At 35.7% G+C, this 23863-nt stretch overlaps 2 protein-coding genes and 1 non-coding gene across 4 annotated transcripts; 2 read left to right on the forward strand and 1 right to left on the reverse strand.

Annotated features, from left to right (window-relative positions):
• The first annotated feature begins 1058 nt into the window (after positions 1-1058).
• LOC113317619 (external alternative NAD(P)H-ubiquinone oxidoreductase B3, mitochondrial-like) lies at positions 1059-5155 on the forward strand. The gene is made up of 10 exons (XM_026565773.1): positions 1059-1289; positions 2225-2489; positions 2651-2857; positions 2979-3229; positions 3325-3544; positions 3643-3747; positions 3891-4157; positions 4275-4396; positions 4576-4695; positions 4884-5155. The coding sequence occupies exons 1-10, from the start codon at positions 1198-1200 to the stop codon at positions 4969-4971; spliced, it is 1737 nt and encodes a 578-aa protein (XP_026421558.1). The 5' UTR covers positions 1059-1197; the 3' UTR covers positions 4972-5155.
• A 5726-nt stretch (positions 5156-10881) lies between these two features.
• Positions 10882-16284, forward strand: LOC113318663 (cyclic nucleotide-gated ion channel 4-like). Of its 2 annotated transcripts, XM_026566866.1 has the most exons (7): positions 10891-11620; positions 12627-12842; positions 12959-13275; positions 13378-13486; positions 13639-13875; positions 15434-15520; positions 15637-16284. In XM_026566866.1, exons 1-7 carry the CDS (start codon positions 11012-11014, stop codon positions 16150-16152), a joined length of 2091 nt encoding a protein of 696 aa, XP_026422651.1. In that variant the 5' UTR covers positions 10891-11011; the 3' UTR covers positions 16153-16284. The 2 variants fall into 2 exon arrangements, with proteins under 2 accessions (XP_026422652.1, XP_026422651.1); XM_026566867.1 differs by lacking the exon at positions 15637-16284 and having other exon boundaries at positions 10882-11620; positions 15382-15512.
• Positions 16285-23299: 7015 nt separating this feature from the next.
• Positions 23300-23372, reverse strand: TRNAD-AUC. The gene has a single exon. It is a non-coding gene; the product is annotated as a tRNA-Asp (tRNA).
• Positions 23373-23863: the final 491 nt, after the last annotated feature.

The following is a 23863-nucleotide window of genomic DNA, read 5'->3' on the forward strand; positions in this document are numbered from 1 at the left end:
TCATGTCAATACATCATAAAGAGAGAGCATGAAAATTGGCGTGGTATATTAGAACTTATGACAGGCTAACAAAATCATTACGCAGGGAGTACACTGTCAACTGGACCATCGTTATTATATTAACAGTAACAGAAGACATAGACCCAAACAATTAAGCCATTACTTTGGTAAACTTCTAAATACTCGCAACAAAAAACCGACTATCTTAAGCTCATTCTTTAGCTCTTAATAGTTCTTGATGCTGTTGCAGCAATAGTTCGGTTGTCGTCTTCGGTTAACATGTGTCGTCTTAAGCAGTTACGTTTACCTGTATTGCACCCATATTGGTATTCCCAAGAAGGAATGAATCCAGAGTGAAGAAGTCGCTGGCATGAATGCATTACCAATTGCTTGCCATACAAAAGCACAACACCAAAAACAAAAAATTGTTAAAAGAGAATGCTGAATTAACACTTGGATGTCAACAAGTTTGAGTCCGACTGAAAAAGATCAATGCAGCACATAAACCCCTATTGCTGAAATTTCTAAGAGGTTACGGTGTAGAAAGATTCCTCTGCAAAAATGGAGGAAAAATAGAGAAAGATTAAACAACAAAATATTCCATAATAAATGGAAGAAAAATGTACCAGAAAAGATCTAGTATGCGACGAACACAATCTTGCTTGAGCTCGAGGTCTAAAGCTCACTATTTCTTGTTCTTCTTGAATCATTCGTAGAACTAATTGTGAAACAGAAGAGAAAAGGTGAAGAAACAAGAAAGTGAAAGACGGGAAGATTTTATAAGATCCGAATCCGACAGACGAGAAATATTTGATAGCTAACATACTTAAATCAACGGTCCAAGCTCAATTAAAAAAATTCAGAAATTTACGCAAAAGTCAAACGCTTTTTCTTCCAAAATCTCTTTCAAAGTTCCCATATAAGGGTAAGACTTGTGTCATTTCTTTACTTGCTTGTGTCCTATAAAACAGGAAGGAGATCTCCATTTTTGTCCGTTCCTTATTCTCTTCCTTAAAATATTGGAAACTAAAAAGAGAAAGAATCCATCTTATGATCGTGTCATAAATAATAACAAGGCACAACCAGCTTTTGTCTTCTTAAAAGGCATTGCGTTGTAGTTCAGTTACACAAAAAAAAAACTACATATAGGGTTCTCTCAAAGGTTCTTTGGATTTGTACCTCAAAGGATCTGAAACAATGAGAATCTTATCATCATTCGTTGAGAAAGGTTCTCGATTTTATAAAGATCATCCTCGTTATTCCAAGTTACTGGTTGTAGCCGCAGTCAGGTTCTCTGCGATCAATACTAACTTTCAATCCATGTTTGTTTTTTTTTTTTTAGATTTGAAGATTTTTTTTCATCGTACTATTTTTCTTGTTGTGGTAATATTGGTTATACGTTTTAGGTTTCATTAAACTTCTGAATCGTGCTAGCGATTCAGAAGTTTAGAATAGATCGTAAAAGTAGTTGTCAGAAGTCAGAAATTAAAAAAATAAATAAGTCCCTTCCGTATATATATTTTTTTTGTTTCTAGTCTTAGAGCAGAGCCCTTTTAAAGTTGATTATACATGTTGAGACGGATGCAAAACCTCAATTGCATCAGTCTGAGTGGAAGGTCCATATTAATCTTGGGTAGAGATGCATCAGGAGTCCAGAGACTCCAGGCATTCCAATGTTGGAATCGTTCAACAATGAACAGCACGTTAGTCCATGGAAATATTTTTTTTTATCTAATTTGTAAAAATAAGGGGTGTTCATGGTGTGTAGAGGAAGGGGATTGTTGTGTTGTGTATGATTTTTAGGTTGTAGATTGCATATCCTGCTCTTAGTTACTCGTTGAAGGATTTACGGAAATCAAAGGAGACTAAAAATATATAATCAGGTACCTAGTTATTGATTTTGTAGTGAGTTAAAAAGTCATTGATGTATGCATCCTCGAAAACTAGTTATCCAGGCAGTAGATTTATCAACACAGCAATTTCACTGATATAAAGCTTGGTATTGGGATAACATTTTTATTGTTTTGTTGACACAAATTCTGAAATAGTTTACCAAATGCATGAATAAGTTTTGAGTTTTCTCCATCGACCTACTTGTATATGTAGGTAGTTGACTAGTTAACTGATAGAATAGTTAACTGGTAGAAGATATAGCTGGATACTTATGATTACCTTAGTTCGCTCTGTTCTACTATCTCATTTTTACTTTGACTTGTCATTGCAGTGGTGGTAGTCTTCTGGCCTACTCTAGTTCAAACTCGTCCCATCATGTGACTGGCGATTCAGAGTCCAAAAAGAAAAGAATTGTAGTGCTTGGAACTGGATGGGGAGCCACGAGTTACTTGAAGAATCTTGATTTAGCCTCCTATGATGTTCAGGTGGTGGCACCTCGCAATTATTTTGCGTTCACCCCGTTATTACCAAGTGTCACATGTGGCACAGTGGAAGCACGCAGTATTGTCGAGCCAATTCGCAACATTATTAAGCGGGTAAATGACTTGCAACAATTTTGATCCATTCTTTTGTATGTCACATTAGATGACCAATACGCTTAATTTTTTGCCTTCAACATTTTTGCAGTTTAACTGCCATCAGGAGGTAAATATTGATTTTGTTAAACCATGTATTCCTTGATTTTATTTGATTCCAGAGGGGAGCGTCAGCTACATTTTGGGAAGCTGAATGTTTTAAGATTGATGCAAAAAACAAGAAGGTACACTGTCGGCCTGTTCAAAAGTCGGAATCAAAAGACAAGGAAGAAATTATTATGGATTATGACTACTTGATTGTAGCAGTGGGAGCTCGTGTAAATACGTTCAACACTCCGGGTGTCGAGGAGAACTGCCACTTCTTGAAGGTAACTTTTGATTCGTCTTTTCTACAATATTGGACTTAAAGTTATCATTTTGAGATGTTATTGGAACATGTGGTTCTAAAAGTGTATTTTGAAGAAACTAACCAAGTAAATCTTCATGCAGGAAGTAGAGGATGCTCAGAGAATCCGCAGGAGTGTGATTGATTGTTTCGAAAAAGCCAGCCTTCCCAATATAAGTGAGGAAGAGAAGAAGAAGCACCTCCATTTTGTAGTTGTTGGAGGTGGTCCAACAGGTGTGGAGTTTGCTGCAGAGCTTCATGACTTCGTCAAGGAAAATTTAAGCAAATTATATCCCAAAGTTAAAGATTTTGTGAAAATCACACTTCTTGAGGCAGGGGATCACATTTTGACCATGTAAGAGTGCATAGATTTCTATTTAGTTTAGAGTATATGGTGGAAAATATTTGACAGCAGATTACTTAAATTGTTTTTTTATTTCTGATTTGCAGGTTTGACAAGAGAATCACTGCTTTTGCTGAAGAGAAGTTCAAGAGAGATGTTATTGATCTGAAGACCGGGTCTATGGTCGTGGAAGTAACTAATAATGCCATTCGTACAAAAGAAAGGTCAAGTGGAGAGGTATCTTCAGTACCTTACGGAATGGCTGTCTGGTCAACTGGTATCGGAACCCGACCTTTGATTTCTGAATTCATGCAGCAGATTGGTCAGGTATGTGCTCTACAACGTCCAGCTTATTTTAATATTTCCTCGATGTTTTTGCTATATCTTCTGATTCAGGAACTAATGGACGGACATACTTATCTCAGACTACCAGGCGTGTTTTAGCAACTGATGAGTGGCTACGAGTCCAGGGAAGTGATTGCATTTATGCCCTTGGTGATTGTGCATCTATTAATCAGCGAAGAATCATGGTATTATGCTACCTTTTAGCTTATTTCCATTTTCCCGTGCTATGAATATTGCAAGATTTTATCGGTTTATGAATAATGTACATTCTTTCAATTCACATACTCTTTCTTATTATGTTCTCTTGTTGTTGCTTTCTGATTCTTAGGAAGACATAGCGGTGATATTCAGTAAGGCGGACAAAGATAATTCTGGTAAATTAACTGTTAAACAATTCCAAGATGTCATTACCGATATCTGTGAAAGGTACCCGCAAGTGAAGCTCTATTTGAAGAATAAAAAGTTGAAAGGTGTCTCCGATCTTCTGAAAGATTCGGAAGGGAAGGATAATAGTACTGAGTTGGATATTGAAAAGTTCAAGTCAGCTCTTTCCCAAGTAGATTCAGAGATGAAAATGCTTCCTGCAACTGGTCAGGTGAGTTTTGAGTGTTCAATGGCTATAGCGGGTCTTTAATTTGAAGCAGAAGTACATTGAAACCCAAATGTCTTCATATATATATAATGTAAATGTGCTTCTTTTTTGTATTTGTAGGTTGCTGCTCAAGAAGGAGTATATCTGGCTAACTGTTTCAACCAGATGGCTGAGCGCGAAAAGAATCCAGTAGGCCCTCCTAGAATCAGGGGTGAAGGACGTCACAGGTTCCATCCATTTAGGTATGATCTAACATCCTTATAGATACTCCTTGCCCTGTGTGGTCGACTGGTCTTGCCACATTTTGTATTCAATTCTGATTGAGTTGTCGTGAGACTCCTAGTTTAGGATTAAGGTATTTTCAACATATGTATCATATTCTGATGCTATTGGCTTTTTTTCTTTTTTTAAATTATAACAGGTACAAACATTTGGGGCAGTTTGCTCCACTTGGAGGAGAGCAAACAGCAGCACAACTTCCAGGTGATTGGGTTTCGATTGGTCACAGTTCGCAGTGGCTTTGGTATTCTGTTTATGCAAGGTAAGCCATCCATCTTCGTAGAAACTGCACTGATCACATTTATCCTTTACTTATGAAAACTGAACACTCTAATGTTTATGCAATTCCTAGAAGTGTTGCAGTTGAAACCTATCCAATGTGTCAAATGCAAACTAAATTTTGCTATTCAATTCCCTGAATATTGTTATTTTCTTTCCTGTGAAATTCAGCAAGCAAGTAAGTTGGCGTACTAGGACGATGGTGGTGTCTGACTGGATGAGACGGTTCATTTTCGGGAGGGACTCAAGTCGTATTTGAGAACACACATAAGTTACTAGAAAAATAGTCTCCAACTAAAAAGATCGAATTTTCACAGTTCTTGATACTTGATTTATTTTTTATGACAGAGTGAAACTATTACCAAAATTGTCTTCTCCTTGATTTAATATTTTGTCTGAACAGCAGCTAAGTTATAAACAAATAATATGGCTTTTATATTAAATAACGAATCCGAGGGTATATTCTTTAGAAAAATCTCGAATGCTATTCGACGAGCTTTAATGCTCCCCACTTTACTCCCTGATGAGCTGTCGTCATACGTGGTGATAAGAAAACCAAACTGCAGAAGCCATGTAAAAGTAGGCGGGAAATTAAAGTGCTGAATTTTGAAAAATATTCTATATTATTATTCTCTCTTCTGTATTATTGTTCTCTCTTCTGTATTATTATTCTCTCTTTGGTGAAGAACAAGAAATTAGCTAAACAAGGAGTAAAGATGCGTATAACTGAAATCGAAGAAGAAAATTCAACTTTGAAACAATTTATAGAGCAAAATGAACTTGTAACGAGGGATAAGGTGGAGAAAGAAACCAAGGCCGATGCAGAATCATTGTCCAAATTGATTCCTACTGCAACTTACTATGAAATGGAAAAACAGGTGCAAGGAATGTATACTATGTCAAAGTTCAAAGAGGTTCAAGACGAATTAACCTCGAAAATGTATTGTGAAATTATCGAACAAAAAGAGGATCCTATTGGAACATTTAAGTATGTTACTCATGAAAGTGTGTGGATTGACGGGATTGATGATCAACGAATTAAGAAATTAATGAACTTTGATGTGATCTTTATTGCAAATGACTGCGAGGTTTCCTGCAGTTGTCGGAGGTTCGAGTTTAAGGGGATTCTCTGTAAACATGCACTTAACATATTAATCCGTCATGGGATTGATTTGATACCTGACAAGTACATAAAAAGAAGATGGATGACAGATGTGAAGAGGTCCCATTCAAGTATGAGAACTAATGTAGGGGTTTGGAAAAATACCGTTGAGCGTGATCGTTACAACATCTTGAACATTCTTTTTAGTGAGGTTGCATAGAGAGCAGTAAACTCGGAACATGATTCAATGATATTAAGTTATTGTTAGACATGAAATTGGAGATGTTAAAGAAGCCTGATATTGAACCAAAGAGTCCTTCCACTAGTGAGTGTAATGAAAGGGAAGAGAAAGATTCTCCTGAAGCCTTTGTGGATGTTGTAATAGATGATTCTATACTCGATCCAAAACATATAAAGCGTCCAGGCCGACCACGAAGTAACACATATAAAAAAACATGGAAACATAGCAAGAAGACAACTTGCAATGATGTGAATACATGTAATGAAGATGTGCCTGTAGCTATTGATGTGTCTGCGCCACCAACTAAAAAAAGAGGCAGACCACCAGACAACAAAAATAAAGAAAAAAGAACTACCAACTCGAGAGGAGACGGAAGTGTCAGGTAAGCCAGCCACTTTTCTCGTGAATAATGTTAAACTTACTTTTATTCTTTCGTATTTATCATTTTTCACAATGTCATAACCAATATGGTTGGAATTGTATAGGTTGTGCCGCAACAAGAATCTAGTGGATTACTAGCTCAGCCCGCTCATATGTATCCACCAAATGGACTACCAAGAGATCCTATGTATCAAGCTAATGGAGTAGCACAACAAGTGCATATGTACCATCCTTGGGAATTCTATCTGCATCCGCATCTGCATCCACATCCACACCCTCATTGCGGAGGACTGCTAAATGATGTGAGTTATTTTCACGTGCAAGGGTCAGCACCAACTTTGCCACACACAACGCTTAATATGCAGATGTTTGGAGGGTAAGCAGAAAAAAAAGAATCATCCACAAACTATGAAGTCGCGTATATTTTGGTAACCATGTAGCTCGAGCGTGTTTTGTAATTATGAAAATTGCTTTGCTGCATATATCGCTTAATATTTTGGTATATATATATATGTGTGTACATACAAATACGTTTGAATGCTTTTCAGCTTCTCGGCAATGTTGTTTGTGCTTACAATTGTCATTTTTGATCTGCAAATGATAGCATCGGTATTTAAAAGATCTAAAGGTTTGATTAATCCCCATTTTTCTATGATTAGTTTGAGATTCAGTGTCACCGGGGTGAATTTAAGACATAAAATTCAATTGGATGTGCTTGTTCATAAGGGATGTGTTGTTTCAAATTCATAAGAATGTCGTCAACTTATAGTTGGTTGTTAATTCAGTAAGAAGAGAGCTAAAAAAATGACGCTCATCTGCTCTTTTGTAAGCTTGAATGTATATGGAGATACCATTTTGACTATAGTCTCGTTGAAAGGCTGAAATCACAATCACACTTCGCATAAACCATCAACAGCAGTCTCTGTTAATTAACAATTTTCCATTCTCATTTAGAAATAAGGCAAACACCTTGTAAGCATAACAAATAAATACTTCTACTCAGTATAACACAAAATTTAAATGAACCCATTTTTTGAACTAACGAGTAGAACGTGAATATAGATTCAAAATTAGCACATCAATCAAGTTGGTTGATCTAATAATCATTCATTTATGCCAACAGATTATACCACACTAATCTTCTTCGTTACAGATATTGAAAATGGAAAGAAAAACTACAGAGAGAAGGTAGATTTGAAAAAAGAATATAATATGTTCACAGAATTGAAGGAGAAAAGGTAGATTTGGGATGAATTATTTCAATCCATTCCAAATTTTAGAAATTCAAAATTTTGATGTTCCTGCCTAGCTTTTGGTCAAACATTAAAACTTAGGTGTCTTCGTCACTTTGGTTTTTTTCTTCGCCACGTAGGATGACAGCTCATCAGGGAGGAAAGTGGGGAGCATTAAAGCTGTTGAATAGCATTGCCGAATTGAATTATGGGTATGGTTTTTATTTTTATGGCCATAACCAGTATGACAATATCTGGATTAGGGGAGAGGAGGGAATAGCTGATTTATGTCTATGTCAAAGATCGCTGATACTATTCCTCAATCTTGCATTGATATGTCAGGTCTGAGTAGCTTCTTTCTTTGCATACAAAAGTGCGACTCGTGAGTCTGACTGAGCTCTGTTGTATGTGCTCTCTAACCTCAGAAACCTCCAATGAACTTTTTTGCTTTGCCTTCCGTACATAGTGTTGAAGAAGCTAGCTACTTTACAATAAACAGAAAACATCACGTGTTTGGGAATTCTTCAAGAACAAAAAAAAAGACATAGAGGAATGCTGGGCAGCACAGACATCGGACGGGGTGAGACTACATAGGCTAAAATATATGTGTTCTGAAGTTAATTCTTGATACTACTAACAATTTGATGGCAGACAGATTATATGGTTGCACCGTCCGTCTGTGCATCGGAAGCAGACACAGTGCAATTATTGGAGCATCCGAGGTACTAATGGGGTTTGCTAACAAATTGAAAAGAAAAGAAATGCATGTATAACTAGAAGATGTGATGTTAGTTTGAGTAGTTTGAAAGAAAAATCCTGTGGTAAAAGACCATAACATTATTGTACTGTTTGACGGATGAATGATCTGTCTTAATACTGTGCTAGAATAGGGGACCTCATGATCATCTCCATCTCAGTCAGAGCAGAGATAGCACATTTGATGCTAGAGCCTCAATAATGCATGCAGTTATTGATTCTCATCAATTCTAAATTTAGCCGTGAATTAATTATTCTAGATTTGATTATATTCGGAGTATGCATGGTGAGTTCAAGGGTTTAATGCGAAACAGGGTATATTTGTGGCATTTCATTGCACGTTTGACCTGCACCTTTTAGTTTTCATACACCTCCTGCCTCCTGGATGCATGTCTAATCATACATTTAAGGGTGTAAAAGATGGCATCTAGAGCTTTTAGGACTGTTCCCTGCCTCTTTCATGTTCTCGTAAAATTTGTTCGGCACTCCATTTTTTTTTTATTACGGATTAAAAGAAGAAAAATAAATGCAGAAAGAAAAAAAAAAAGTACGTGGTTTGGGATATGTCAAAATAGTGAAGGGTTTAGGTGGTCCTAGAATCAAAACGGAAAATGAATCATTTGTCCAAATATTTTTAAATCACTGTTCAAATGGACGAGTAAAAAATAGTTTGGGTCAAATGGCAAAAAAAAAATAGTTAGGATGAAACCAGTTTCATCCTAGTTTAAATTTAAATAATAACAAGGATGAAATTAGATACATTCTGTGTAAATTAAAAATAAGAAAAATATTTGAAAATGGGCACGAAACTGGTTACATCCTGATTATTTTTACATTTTTGTCCATTTAAACAGTATTAAAATCTAATTGTCCATTTCACCCAGAAATTGATGATTTTTATCATTTTAACCAATTTTGTTGAATCAAAACAACTATATGATTGCGAAGGAGGTATTCAGTTTGCAGCTTACCCATTCCATCATAAATATTATGATAAGATTGGCATAAGCATAAATGCCAACTAAATGTCATAAGGATCAGGATTACGATTTCAGATTTCACCTATCAAAAAAATATCAATAACCTGGAATACGTACGTTTGGTAAATATCACACTCTAAGAATATGCAAACCATACCATGCTGCATCAACCGTAAAACAAAAAAATAAAATTGTATTTCTTCCATTTTTACCCCCCATTTGCACCATGGGATGGGACCTTGGTGAACAGACAGACAGGCAGACAGAATGAAGATGTAGTGAGAGAGAGAACGAGTTTATCGTTTGCGTGGCTATTGGTTATCTAGCAGTCCTATTATGAAAGAAGGGAGTTGGGATATGTTGTTGTAAGAATGATTAAGTCATTTATTTGCAAACCAACAAAAACTAGGAAGGTTCAACGAAACATCGGCTTTTCGAATTTATAGAGTAGGAACAAAAATGGGTGATCCTTGTAAAAACCACTACTGACTCCCCAAAAAAACTGCAACCCAACATCAGCTCCATTGGTCACTTATCCTTTCCTCAACTCTTCCTGGCATGCCGAGAGAGATGCTTATATCCCACTCTTGCCAACCTTATGCTTCATTTCATGGCCAGGCTTTCATCTTATAAGGTCATTGTTCCTTATATACTTAGCATTACAGTTCCAATATTGCCCTTGACCGAAAAAGAGTACGACAATATACTCGTTTACCATCACATAGTCACATGTTTAATCATTGTTAGATGCAAAACAATTGTTAACCTGCAAAAATGTTTAGCATCACATAATTACATGACCGAACCATTCCCGCTCCGTTGGAGTTGTGTGGCTCAATACCCACATGTGAGTCACACGTGTGATAGCAAAAGATAATCCCACATGGAGAAAGACAAGATCCATACGGTGATATATCTATAGAGGTCCAACACGCTCAAAAGTGGCCAAAAATCAAACCTCCAAAGAGCATGAACTTTGAAGTTTGAAGAGTGTTAACTTGACATTGCAATATCATCTTTTAGTTTGACATTATATTAGTAGTTGTCTCAATAGGGACGAAATTTTTAACACACATGGTAATGGGTCATTTGTTAACAACTCAAGTACATAACCAATTAAATACGATGGCACTGAATTCTGCTTGGAGTCTGCATAGGACTCGGTCTTATCTTAAATTGAATATGAACTTCCTAACCAAAATTTTATCACCTCGTATATCCGAAATCAAATAAAACAACAACAACTGCAAAGAATATCTCTTAGGTCTAATAAAACAACAAGTCATCAGCAACATCAAAGAATAGCTCTTTTGAAGGCAAAGAATATTTCTGTAGAAGTTAAGTTTCATGTTTCATCTATCGATCTCATGCATTTCTACATTGCACCAAATCCCAACAGATGATGAGACAGATTAGAGTAGTGGTTTGGAATTTCACTCAAGGTTATTTATGTCATTGTACACGATAGTGTCCTATTGTGAGCTTCACTAAAGTTCCATCCATGTACCCTTCCTGATTTTCATTTTTGAATGAAAATCAATCAGTATAATATCCCCACAAAACAATAACACCCTTCTGTGACAAACTCTTCTCTCACTCTAGTATTCATGGAGATGAGAGTTGGAGAAACATCAAATAATGCTCCAAATAATATTCATGACCATCATTACAACCTTAACAGCTTTGATACTACTACTAGTGAAGACGAGCTAGAAATTGAAGAAGAAGATGATGAATACGAAGATGAAGAAGAAGACGAACCGAAGAACTTGCATGGACGAAATAAGAAAAGATACGGCAAGAACAATAAAAGCAGTATATCTGGAACATTATTAGGAAGAGTTTTAGATCCAAGAGCTAAATGGGTACAAGAATGGAATAGAGTTTTCCTACTAGTATGTGCAACAGGATTATTCGTAGATCCTCTATTCTTTTACGCGTTATCGATAAGTGAAACTTGTATGTGTTTGTTCATAGACGGATGGTTTGCCATTACTGTGACTGTTCTTCGTTGCATGACTGATGCTTTGCATGTTTGGAACATGTGGTTACAACTTAAAATGGCTAAAAGATCGTATTCAGGTACTTGGGGTTTAGAAAGAGAGAGCAATGAAATTCATCATAAAGTGAATGCTAACAGATCTGTAGCTCTCCGGTATTTGAAAGCCAAGAAGGGGTTTTTCTTTGATCTCTTTGTCATCCTTCCAGTTCCTCAGGTGAGTCAGATAGGTAATATTTATTGCGATCATAGTAATTATTTAATCTTTTAACCCTTCATTTCTTCATGAATCATGATACTTTTTGGAAAAAGGTGAATATATAACCCTAAATTAATTTGTTTTAAAAAAAAAATAATTAACAAGATATTAGTGGTATTAGTCGCATTTTATGGTGGATATTTCCTGACTTTAAATCAAGAAAATTGAAGAGTTGAAAAGGGGTGATAACTAATAAATGATTGTTAACTTGATAAGAAGGTTGAAGATGTTTTTCTAATGTACGCAAGAAATGTGTTTGTCGTTCCAAAAGAAAATGTATTTGCAGGTTGCATTTTGCAGCTTTTATTATGCAGCCCCGCATTGCTTTTAAGTTCTGACGGAAGTTAGCTGAAAAATAGACATGCTTAACGGTTAAACATAATATTCGTGGGCCGCATAGAGAAAATCTGGCAGTGTGACATCCACGATGATCTCACTCCATACACACATTAATTACAACGGTTAGCTGGATGACCACAAACTTCCGGTGCATAATTTTTACAAAATGAAAAATATTTACTCGCTAAAAGAGTTCCAAGTTAAATTCTAGCGTTTCAATATAACCCTCAACTCCGGCGGCCAATTCCGGAAAGGAAAAAAAATCGAAAGAAAAAAGGCAACTTTTGTGATAGAGGTAAGTTTGATAAACTGTCAAAAGAGTACGTACTTGTAACCAGAGAATTTTTCGAGAGAGATAGAGATAGGTAGCTAAAATCCTAAAAAGTTTTGTAAGTACTACCTGCAAGTATATTTTGTTTTTATATCATGGAGAGTTAGTAAGCAAACAAGAGAATAATGTTGTCAGTATCTCAGTTAGGTTTAACCAAGCATTATTCGATCTCATGTGACTCTTCAGCAGCAGGCATCTTGTTGCAAGTGTTTAAAATGTCTCAATGGCCGGTTAGCTTTAGACAAACGGTCTTAATCTTATCCTTGGTTTATTTAACGAAGTTAATTTACACAGGTCGTGTTATGGGTAGTAATACCCTCTCTTTTGGACAAAGGATCGACCACAATGGTGATGACGATATTCTTAATCATGTTCTTGTTCCAGTATCTCCCTAAGATTTATCACTCTGTTTGTTTTCTACGTCGCACACAAAACTTCTCTGGTTACATTTTCGGAACCGTTTGGTGGGGAATTGCACTGAACATGATAGCTTATTTCGTTGCATCACACGTGAGTGCCTTTCAACACTAGCTAGCTAGCTTGCTTCTTCTTTGATGTTAATTTTATATCGGTATCTAGACATGCATGCTACTGAGTTCATCATTCCATTGATAATATGTCAACAGGCGGCAGGTGCATGTTGGTACTTGTTAGGGCTTCAAAGGGCATCAAAATGTCTGAAAGAACAATGTAGACTCACAGATGGATGTGGGTTAAGGACATTATCATGTGAGGAAGCTGTTTATTATGGTACAAGTGGAATGGTCTTAAGAGATAAAGTAAGATTGGGTTGGGGTGAAAACAGGCATGTTCGTTTTATGTGTCTCGACACTGCCGATAATTTTAGTTATGGTGCTTACAAATGGACTGTTCCTTTGGTTACTAATAACAGCCGCTTGGAAAAAATTCTCTTCCCCATCTTTTGGGGCCTCATGACATTGAGGTAATTATTATAAGTGCTTAATATCATTTTCCCTACTTTTTTTCATTGGTCGGGATTGAATCGAGTAATAATCCTTCTTTCGTCTGCAATCATCGTCTTCAGCACATTTGGAAACCTAGAGAGCACAACTGAATGGTTGGAAGTCGTCTTCAATATCATCATTCTAACCAGTGGGCTCATTTTGGTCACTATGTTGATTGGAAATATTAAGGTAAATCATTAATTAATAATTCTGAAACATGAGAGCTAGACTGCCTACTGCCAAGACATATAGCCAATAGTATGTAACATTATACTATCACCAATCAAATGCCGCAAGTTACATAGCACCAATTAAATTTTTGTATATAATAATACATACAGGTATTTTTGCATGCAACCACATCCAAGAAACAAACAATGCAACTGAAGATGAGGAACATGGAGTGGTGGATGAGACGGAGAAAATTGCCACCAGGGTTCAAGCACAGAGTACGTCAATATGAACGTCAAAGATGGGCAGCCATGAGAGGTGTCGATGAGTGTGAGATGATTGCTAACCTCCCTGAAGGTCTCAGAAGAGACATCAAATACCATCTGTGTTTAGACTTGGTTCGACAGGTAACGTTTTCATTCTGAACAAATCAGAAATTCCTTTCATGATATGATGATAATAACATCACATTTCTACAGTATAACAAAGGTTAGGCCCATTGCTTGCTTAATTGGAATGGGCCTAGTTAAATGTTCCGACCATTGACCACCCTTATCAGTGAAACCTATTATGAGGCATACTCATTTTTTTTGAGGCATACTCATCCATTATATTATCTAGGATGGGTTTATAAGGGGTGTCTAAAGGTAGTATAATTACCTATATATCCCTAAATAATTTCAATTTGTCATAGTTCCCTTATCCTCAAAAAACCTAAAATTAAAAATCAAAATAAACTTTAAACTTAAACATCTAGGACTCCAATTCAATAAAGAAATTAATCAAACAAAGGAACACGAATCGAAGTGAGCGATGTTGGAATGCGAAATCCAAATCTCAATTGCTCTTAGATGTATTTTAGAATGTATGCGTGACAAACCCATCTTGTTTTTGATTGATTTTATTTTGTTTGATCGGTAGAATATGATTTCAAAGATGAAATTATGGTTTTCAGAAGATCAGTTCGGCTGATCTTGCAGTATCAATTTTGAGCCGAACTTAGTGTATGATTTAGAGAAACACTATGTTCGGCTAATGCGACTTTACAATATTTTCAGCCGAACCTAGTGGATGATTCAGTTTCTGAGTGAAGTTCGGCTGATAACTTTTGAGCCGAACCTCTGTTTTTTTGAAATTATACTTAGGTTCGGCTGACAAGTTATCAGCCGAACCTAGGTATAATTTCAAAAAAAACAAAGGTTCGGCTCAAAAGTTATCAGCCGAACTGTGCATCTGGTCAGCAAATCTGGGTTTTAAAAATTCATTTTTTTGGCAGATTCAACTTATAAAAGGAAATTAAACCTCGATAGAAGTTTACCTCTGATTTGAATCACACATTTTGGTCACTTCTAATCACTAAAATCTCAAAAGTCAAAACCCAAGATTTTTTTCTTCACTTCTTCTTCTTCCTCTCAAAAATCCCAACTCTCTCACATAAACTAGATTTTTCTACTAATTCACCACTAATAATTTAATGTTTAATCAATCCTTAAAATTCATAATTAATCAATTCTAATCATAATCATTTACACTAATTATATAAGGGTAGTTATGCCATTATCAAAAATGGTGGATGAGGGGTGATGTTGTTTTTTATTTAGTGACCCTATTTTGGTGTTATCTAGTATGCCTCAAAAAATCTAGTATGCCTCAAAATAGGTTTCTTATCAGTTATCATTGTTATCATGGTCACTGAATATGTGAACATAGCTTTGATGTTTTCATTTGATAAAATGTCTCATTGTCCATTTACAATTTGATGAATTGAGGCACATATGATATGATGACGCCTCATGTGCACGAATCTGATTTTGAATATCTCATTAGACAAGTTCTACGATGAAACCCAATAGAGTTAATGGGTTAGCCAATTATGAATGCTGAATTCTAATGGTGTCTTGTTTATTCTGCAGATTGTCTGAGCCATATATATAGAACAAATGACTAATAAAAATTAGTTTTCAGGTGCCATTGTTTCAACATATGGATGACTTGGTTCTCGAGAACATATGCGACCGTGTGAAATCACTCATCTTCCCGAAGGGTGAAACGGTAGACAAACATCTATTCAAACTTAATCATCTCCCATAATCCGTTATTTTATTTTATTTTAAAGTTTAAGATTAAAAGATAATCCTGATATAATTGAGTGTTCTTGTTATGTGTAGATAACAAAAGAAGGTGATCCAGTGCAAAGAATGTTATTTGTAGTAAGAGGACATTTGCAGAGTAGTCAAGTATTGAGAGACGGAGTAAAGAGTTGTTGTATGTTGGGTCCAGGTAACTTCAGTGGTGATGAGCTATTATCATGGTGCCTTAGACGTCCATTTATAGATCGTTTGCCTCCTTCGTCGTCATCATTGGTGACCCTCGAAACAACAGAAGCTTTTGGTTTAGAAGCTGAAGATGTTAAATATGTGACACAACATTTTAGATATACGTTCGTTAACGAGAAAGTGAAGAGAAGTGCACGATATTACTCTCCCGGGTGGAGAACTTGGGCTGCTGTTGCGATTCAATTAGCTTGGAGGAGGTATAGACATCGGTTGACGCTCACATCATTGTCATTCATACGGCCTAGAAGGCCGTTGTCGCGGTGTTCCTCATTAGGAGAAGATAGATTACGACTTTATGCTGCTTTGCTAACTTCTCCTAAACCCAATCAAGATGATTTCTCTTTCTAAACGGGTTCTTCAATTTATATTCGTTGAACCCAAAATACCTAAATGTACGTTATTTATAATACTATGAAATATAAAAGTGTCACTGTTTCATGTATCCAACATTTTGATATCACATCTGCAATTTGCTTATGATACATTTATCATGTTTACTGGTCGCTCTCGAACCTAAATTCTTTCATAGTATATAGGTTGACCGGTTATACTTCCTTTGATTAATCGCATTTTATATTTGAATTTTCTCTTGTGCTTCTGAAATCTTGCCATTAGATTGAGAGTCTTTAGGTCCGAGGATGCTTGGGACTTTGTAATGCTTTGAAGTTGGAGAAGGTTTTGTGGGTATACCTCTTGTAATCCCTCACGAGAGTATAACTCGTCCACTAGGGACACCTAGGGGTTTAAAGGCTTGTTTCATTTGCTAAGTGCAACCATATCCTCAATGAAAGGGAATTGTTGTATTTTTGGTTAGGCGGTTTGCTCGAGGACTAGGAAAATCTAAGTGTGTGGAAATTTGATATGTGTTTAATTTACATGTTTAGAGTGTCAAATCCATACTAATAATTGCTATGATTCTTACATATTATCTTTGTATTACTCTTCTTTTCTATTTTTTGTTTCTTTAGGTGAATAATCCGAAATAAATGGAAATGGTGTTAAAAGGAGCTAAGAAGGGAAAAGGAGTTCATTCGGACATGAAAAGAACAAGTTGTAAGGTGCAAAGACAACTCTTGGATACAAGTTCCAGGAAGATTTACGGTTAGGAAAAGCATCCCCAAACCTAACCGTAAAATAGATGAATTCTCACTACAATTTGCATAAGGAGTTACGACTAGGTCCAATCTAACCGTAGAATAAAGTGAATAATAAAAAATTTGGGCATTACCATCTTGTAGAGGAGGACGATACGAATGCAACTTCAAAAAGAATGAGGTCAATCGGACACCGTATGAGAAAGTTATGGCCGAAATGGCGAAAAACAAAAAGTGTACATGAATAATTACAGCCAGGTCCAAGAGACTCGGACCCAACCAAAACTACGGGTATTTTGAGACAATTTTATTGCCAAAGTTATGACCGGGTTGAGACCAACCATAACTAAGGTGTTTGCACGAGTTTGGGCTTCTAAATCAAAGGATACGCGGTCTCGGAAAGATTCAAACCCTAGACTACGTGAGCACTGTATAAGAAGACCCTCAAGATATTAAGAAGACATCTTCCACACCTTAGAAACACAATTATATCTCTCATACTATAATCCTATATCAAAATCTAGGGTTTACCCCTTTAGGGGAAACCCATTCTCTTTTGTAATCATGTGTAGCTAAACCTTTGTTGATTAAGGATGAATTCAATGTTCTAGACGTGAAGTGTAATTAGTTGTATAAATCTATTTGAAGTTTTAATCATCATCGTTATTTTTACAACATTTAGGGTTTATGATTGGTTTTCTAAATTACTCAAGTGTACAATTCGATTACTCTATTGATCAATCTATTTCTAGTAAAATCTAGGAGATAAGTAATCGTCGAATAACTCTCTACACAAGTAGACATCGCGAGACCTTGTAGAGGGATTTTATGGAGCAATTGCGAGTGAAGATAACATCAACAAGTGGACCTTGATCTAAGAGTTCTACTACTGGGATCAAACTAAATTTACAAAGTTTAAAGCATTCGATTGGATTACATCTTGAGTGATCTATTACTTGGCGGTTCGTTGGATAAACTCTGGTAGTCGAGAACTTCCGTGTTAAGTGACAAAAGGAGTTTTGGGGATAACACTGATCTAGTCGTTATTTTACGATTGGTGATGAATGATTCTGACAAAATATAGATAAGTATGCTATGAGAGTTAACGTTTGGTAACAACGAAGGACTCCTTCATTGTCTTTCTTTTATTTGTCGTTCTTTTTATTTTAATTTAATCCAATCTCCCTTTATCTTTTATCTTATTTTGCTGAACTAAATAACATATCAATTACACATATTTCCGTGGGAGATCCTTACTACCGTTATATTATTATTTAATTAGTGGGAAATACTTTGAGTAATTTGTTGCACTTACGACACGCATTAATATCAATCTACCTCTAATAGATAAGCCTATTTTATTTCCATTTAGATCAAAGATCAAGGCTTGGAAATCTGTTTGCAATAGACCAAGCTAAAAAACCTCACAAATCCTGGATACTAACTCACTTAGATTAGAACCCTGGATTATTTACCACCTCTCAGAAACAATCCTTAACTTATCAATTAAGAATAGTTTTCAAATATCTATCTTCATGAATTGTAAAGTCTGAGATGAAGAGAACTTTGCGATTACTATCTATCTTGCCTGAAAGAGATTACGAGAACCTCGATAACATAAAAGAAAGATCGGGATACACGAACTATCAAGGTAAACGATAATCGGACATGGCTTCACGAATCCCAAAAGTGAAGTCTTTTGGTCGTAAACCTAGTAACATTTCACAAAGGGAACTTAGGTCAATGACGGACTACTCTAGTTATCAACTATGACAGGTGTCAGGGATTGAATTTTCCAGTTGAAAGAGCATCTCTATTTATAGTTTTTCAAGACTGAGGGTTGCTTAGAATTCAATCTATGATAATTTGATATTCAAGCGAACTCTTTTTCTATTTAGATGAAACTCTAATTAAGGTTTTAGGTACGCATGTGAGAAGTTTGTCTTAAAACTACATAGAAAATATACACAATGATCCGGTTACAGAACCGTGCATAATGATTGTTCTCTTAGAAAATATGCCTTATGTATAAGCAATTTGATATTCATTTAAACACTTAAAAATCTAACCATGATACACATAGAAAAGTATTTTAGTGATCAATAATATCTTAGAGGTGTTTAAGAGTGTCATAGCAATGCTAAACATATTTAAAAAATAAGTTTTTGAGCATATGTTAAATTTTACTGGGACTGTTGGTGAAACGGCTCGTGAACCGTCAGGAAATTTCAAGAGTCAGGGTACTATGGTTCGTGAACAGGTTCTCCAACCCTACTCGGCTCGAGAACTCAGATAGACTCAGTTCGTGAACCGGGTTTTCCAACTGTTATCCTTTTACACCAATATGAAAAATTCAAATTACCACGGTTCGTGATTCTGAACTTACGGTTTGCAAACTGGTTCACCAACTTTCCCTGTATTTCTGAAACTCCGATATCTATGGTTTTCGAAGTGGTTCACCAACCTACCCTGAGCCGAAATATCAAAATTTATAAATTTCTCTCATTTGATGTTTGAAACATTCTCAAATGTTAAAATCATTTGCATGGATAATTTTCAATTGATCCACAAATTAATTCTTGAACAATAAATTGTTTCGAAATGATATTGTTAAGGACCTTTGAACATCTATGCTTGCATTATATTTCGAGATATTTAACAAGACAAGCTTGACTTGAAATTTCTTCTTTGTAAATCTACTAGTAGTCATACGACATAGTTTCATAAGATAGAATGGTAAGATAGTGAGTAATTACAATGGTCCAGTCTTCACATACTTGATTGATGAAGTTCTTCAAATTTCTTCGTCGATCTTCAGTCTTCGAGGGTGATGTTTGATACTTAACTACCAAAATCTAACCTAGTCTGAGACTTGACTTAATAGACTAGAAATCAAAATATAGTTTTAATCAACTAACATTGACAACAAGGTGGAGATAGAAAAACTTGTGGATCAAATGACCATTGCTCTAACACTATCATCTTGCATGTTTACAGTTTATTTAATTAAATTTTATTTTGGAAGATGATACGCAATACCTAATCTTCATGGATTACATATATGTATTACTTAATTTGTGGGATTTGTTCTTTGTTATCATATTTATGGTGATTAGAACAAGATATCTCATATGTTCTCATAGGTTAACCTCTTAACTCTTGATAAAAGAGGAGTAAACTATTTTGAGAATTGCAGTATTGATCTCTCCACGATTAAACTTTGTGAATATACTTCTAAGGATTTCTGTAGATGGGGAAAAACGATTAGCTGGTTTTTTAGGGAATGGAGAGACGACCGAGTGACGGAGGCTCCTCAACCGAGCAAACTGCCTAACCTCAAAATATGCACTGCACGGGAGTGCTTTGAATTCGAGAGATAAATCTGTAGGACTACAGTCTAAACCAAGACAATGGTCGGTCCAGAGTTAATTCGGTCACAAAGAGGAAAGAGGGTTGATCTGTTGGAGGGAAGCTGAGAAGTGTGCGAGATCAATGATGATCAAGGATTGTGAATGTGTTTAAGGTTTCTGCAAGTTTCTATGACATGTTGAGTTCGAATAAGTTCTGATCAATTGATGGAATTCTTGAGAGTGATTGCTCGAAAAATTGTCTCTTGAACATTGTCTTATTTTCAATTGTGGATTCAGAGACTTATTTATATTGCCAGAATAGTAGACACATTGATCTCCAGTAAGTGTGACGGTTGCTCGAGTGAAAGAGTGGGAAAGTGGAAAATCGTGGTTTAACCAGTTCCATGTCGTGCGTAGACTTGGTTGATTTTCCACCCACTACTTTGATAACTCCCTCAACTGTTTGCACGATTTACTCACACTTCTCATCATGGATGAACACACGTGCCGTAGGCCGCCAGACCAAAACACTAATTAATAACCCCCATGTGACATGATTGATGTCTCCTGAAAGTGGAGTCTGCAAAGCATACGTGTATTTGACTAGGCAGTCGCTGACTTGATTAGACGATGAGTCTAAGTATTGTTCAGTCGAGCATGATTGCTAAATTCTATAGGATTCATGAATTGAACATGTCTACTGGGACGTATAGTTCTCGAATGAATGATGTTGATAGTTTAATCCATATGATGAATACTAGGTATCATCGGGCTCCGACTCAACCTCTGGTTAGTTTTATGTTGTCATGTAATCCGACATCGGGAGCTCGGTAAGTTCCGTGGGAATACTTTAAAATATCATTAATAATGCTTATGTTATCCAAGTATCCTAATTAATATAACTCGGTTTATGTTATCAAAGTATTTCATTGGTGATTTCCTAAAAAAAATATAATTCTGGTGGCCTCTTTATTTGTTGATTCTAGGATAATTAAATGGTGATAATGGATTAAACTTGAATATCACATGTGAAAGATGTCAATGAAAGTATAATATGAATTAGGCAGATGATGTTGGGCGTTTCTATCTAATAAATTAGAACATGCAAGTTTAAGCATGGTTTGAAATCAATAAGTCTACATTTTAAAAAACAATCCAGGATATCTATTATGTAGAATAAAACGGCCTGATCAAGATAAGTATTTAAGTTACCAAAACAATAATTAGGTAAATGATACCAATGTTATTGTAGTACATTATTAAAATGGTTGCGTGATGGTACCATCTATCTGAGTTCGAACCTCGCCAGCATCAAATTCTTTATCGATTAAAAAAAATAGGGTAGATAATTAGAAGAATAATACAAAATCTATTGGAGATGTCCAAGCAATTTCTAATGTCTTTTGACTCAACCAAAAATCCGGTGAACGACACGATAATATGACTAATATAAACCGGAGTTGTAACATACCTTTCCAGAAATGTAAATTGATTAAGATGACAAAAGAATTTAGATCCGACAAATACTACTTCCAAAAGTGAATGAATATGTTTTTGACATGTCCATGAATTTCAAGATTCACTCATTTGACATTCAACTGTTGTGCATAGTTGTATTCTTTCTCGAGTCCAGATTATTTTGTACGTCGGCTAGGATTATCCGTTCTAGACGTTGTTTAAATTGTCGTTGTCTATAACCATCAGGGGTTAGCCCAGTTGGCCAGGAGTCTGACTCTCAAATAGGAGGTCAGCAATTCGAGTCTCCGTCAAACGTAATTATACTAACTTTAACATGGGTTTCAGACGGGCCGAGTTTGAGTTTGCTCAGTAGGGAGTAAGCCGGTGGCTACGCTTCCAGGAGGCAGGACGGGCCTATGCCGTAGCATAAAAAAAAAAAAAATTGTCGTTGCCTATATTTTTGTTTTGATTTTAATTTCTGCATATTGTCATGGACGAATATCATATATTTGCAAATTTCCTGTTCAGACCCACCTTTAGCGAAAAATCGATGATGCTTGTTATTTACACACCTTTTCTATGTCCCAATCTCCGAAAAAAATGCAATCATATCCTTGTCGATTTACATGAATGTTAAATCACGGTTGTTTTCCTCATTTTCGATGAAATTTTCATTCTTCAAATAAGCCCACAACATCTTACTACCATGTGATAGTAAAATTCCAATGGTACAATGGATCTTATCACAGTGCTTAACCTGATCAAAATCATGCAACAAAATTTTAAAAAATGTGGTACTATTCTACTTTCTTTTTTCAGTATTTATATTGTTTAAATTTTTGTAGGTCATATCCTTTTTTGTGCAGCATTGATCTTTGCTTCCATCAAGGTTTACCTGAGCATAGAAATTTAATCACGTGTGTACACTCTTTCATACGAATTTCAATAAAATTCATGGAACCCAAATATAAAAACACATTTTTAACCTCTAACGATTTTACTCAAAATTCGGCCAAATTGTTTTTGGTAGTGCTGATCCTGAACTGATAACTTACTGGGGAAGCAAAAACAAAAAGCAAGGGAAATATTTCAAGCTCAGAAAAAAGTTTCATATTGCACCTACATTGTATTTCTCAATTATCCTTTGTAGGGGGTTCTTTTTGAGGTTTCTCTTGATACACAACATTAAATTTTCTTTTAACTCACCCATCATGATTTTTCCATGAGTTTCTATGTGTTCATTAGTCCTGAAATACGATTAAGTAAATGGATTAACAAAATTTAATCTCTGAGAACGCAAAAAAAAAAATTTAGCATACCTAATCACCCAAAAATCGCTATAGAGGTATCCATCACTATGTCACCCGCTAGCATAGAATTTCATGGTGGGATTAACTCGATTGATATTAATTTATTACACTCGAAGCAAACCTAGTTTTTCGATCAGTATGACGTTCTCCCCAATGCCTTCTTAATACACCTTGATTAGAGGTCGGCTAGCACCAAATCCATAATGAACATTGCAAGTCAAATATAAGATGAAACCAAATTGTAAATAACCTTATAATATGGCATTGACAACTTAAATTACAGTGCCATTTGTGGGAGTCGAACCCACAACTACATGGATGATAACCATGTGCTCTACCAGTTGAGCTAAGACAGCAGTTCATTTTCATACTTAGTGGTACATACCACAATGCCATCATGAATACATTATACATTTCATGCCACAAATGTTTGATTATATATTCTGTATCAAATAAGATGAGTTCCTATTCACAACTTGTGCAAAAGCACAATGCTTTTGTCTACTTTGGTTAAACGTGAAAACACATGTGGTAGTTTTTTCCTGAGAGTTATCAAAGCAAGCATTATGCTGAAACAGGCATGATGACATTAGCAGGGAACACACGGAAAAGGTGAAATTACTCATTTGTCACATGTAAACTTGCTCAGGAGCTCACCTCCGGTAATCAATCAGCAACTAATTACATACCATCAACACTAAATTGCATTAGTCAATTCGTAGGCTAATCAATCTGCAACCAAAACTTTAAACTTTCCAGTCCTACTCAAGAGAAAAGAAAATGTTGTAAGAGAAAAGTCTTCAATTCATTGTAACCAACAATAGTAACAATCACCTGAAAAATTACA

The sequence above is a fragment of the Papaver somniferum genome, chromosome 10 (assembly GCF_003573695.1).
Source record: "Papaver somniferum cultivar HN1 chromosome 10, ASM357369v1, whole genome shotgun sequence".
In the NCBI taxonomy this organism is placed as follows: Eukaryota; Viridiplantae; Streptophyta; class Magnoliopsida; order Ranunculales; family Papaveraceae; genus Papaver; species Papaver somniferum.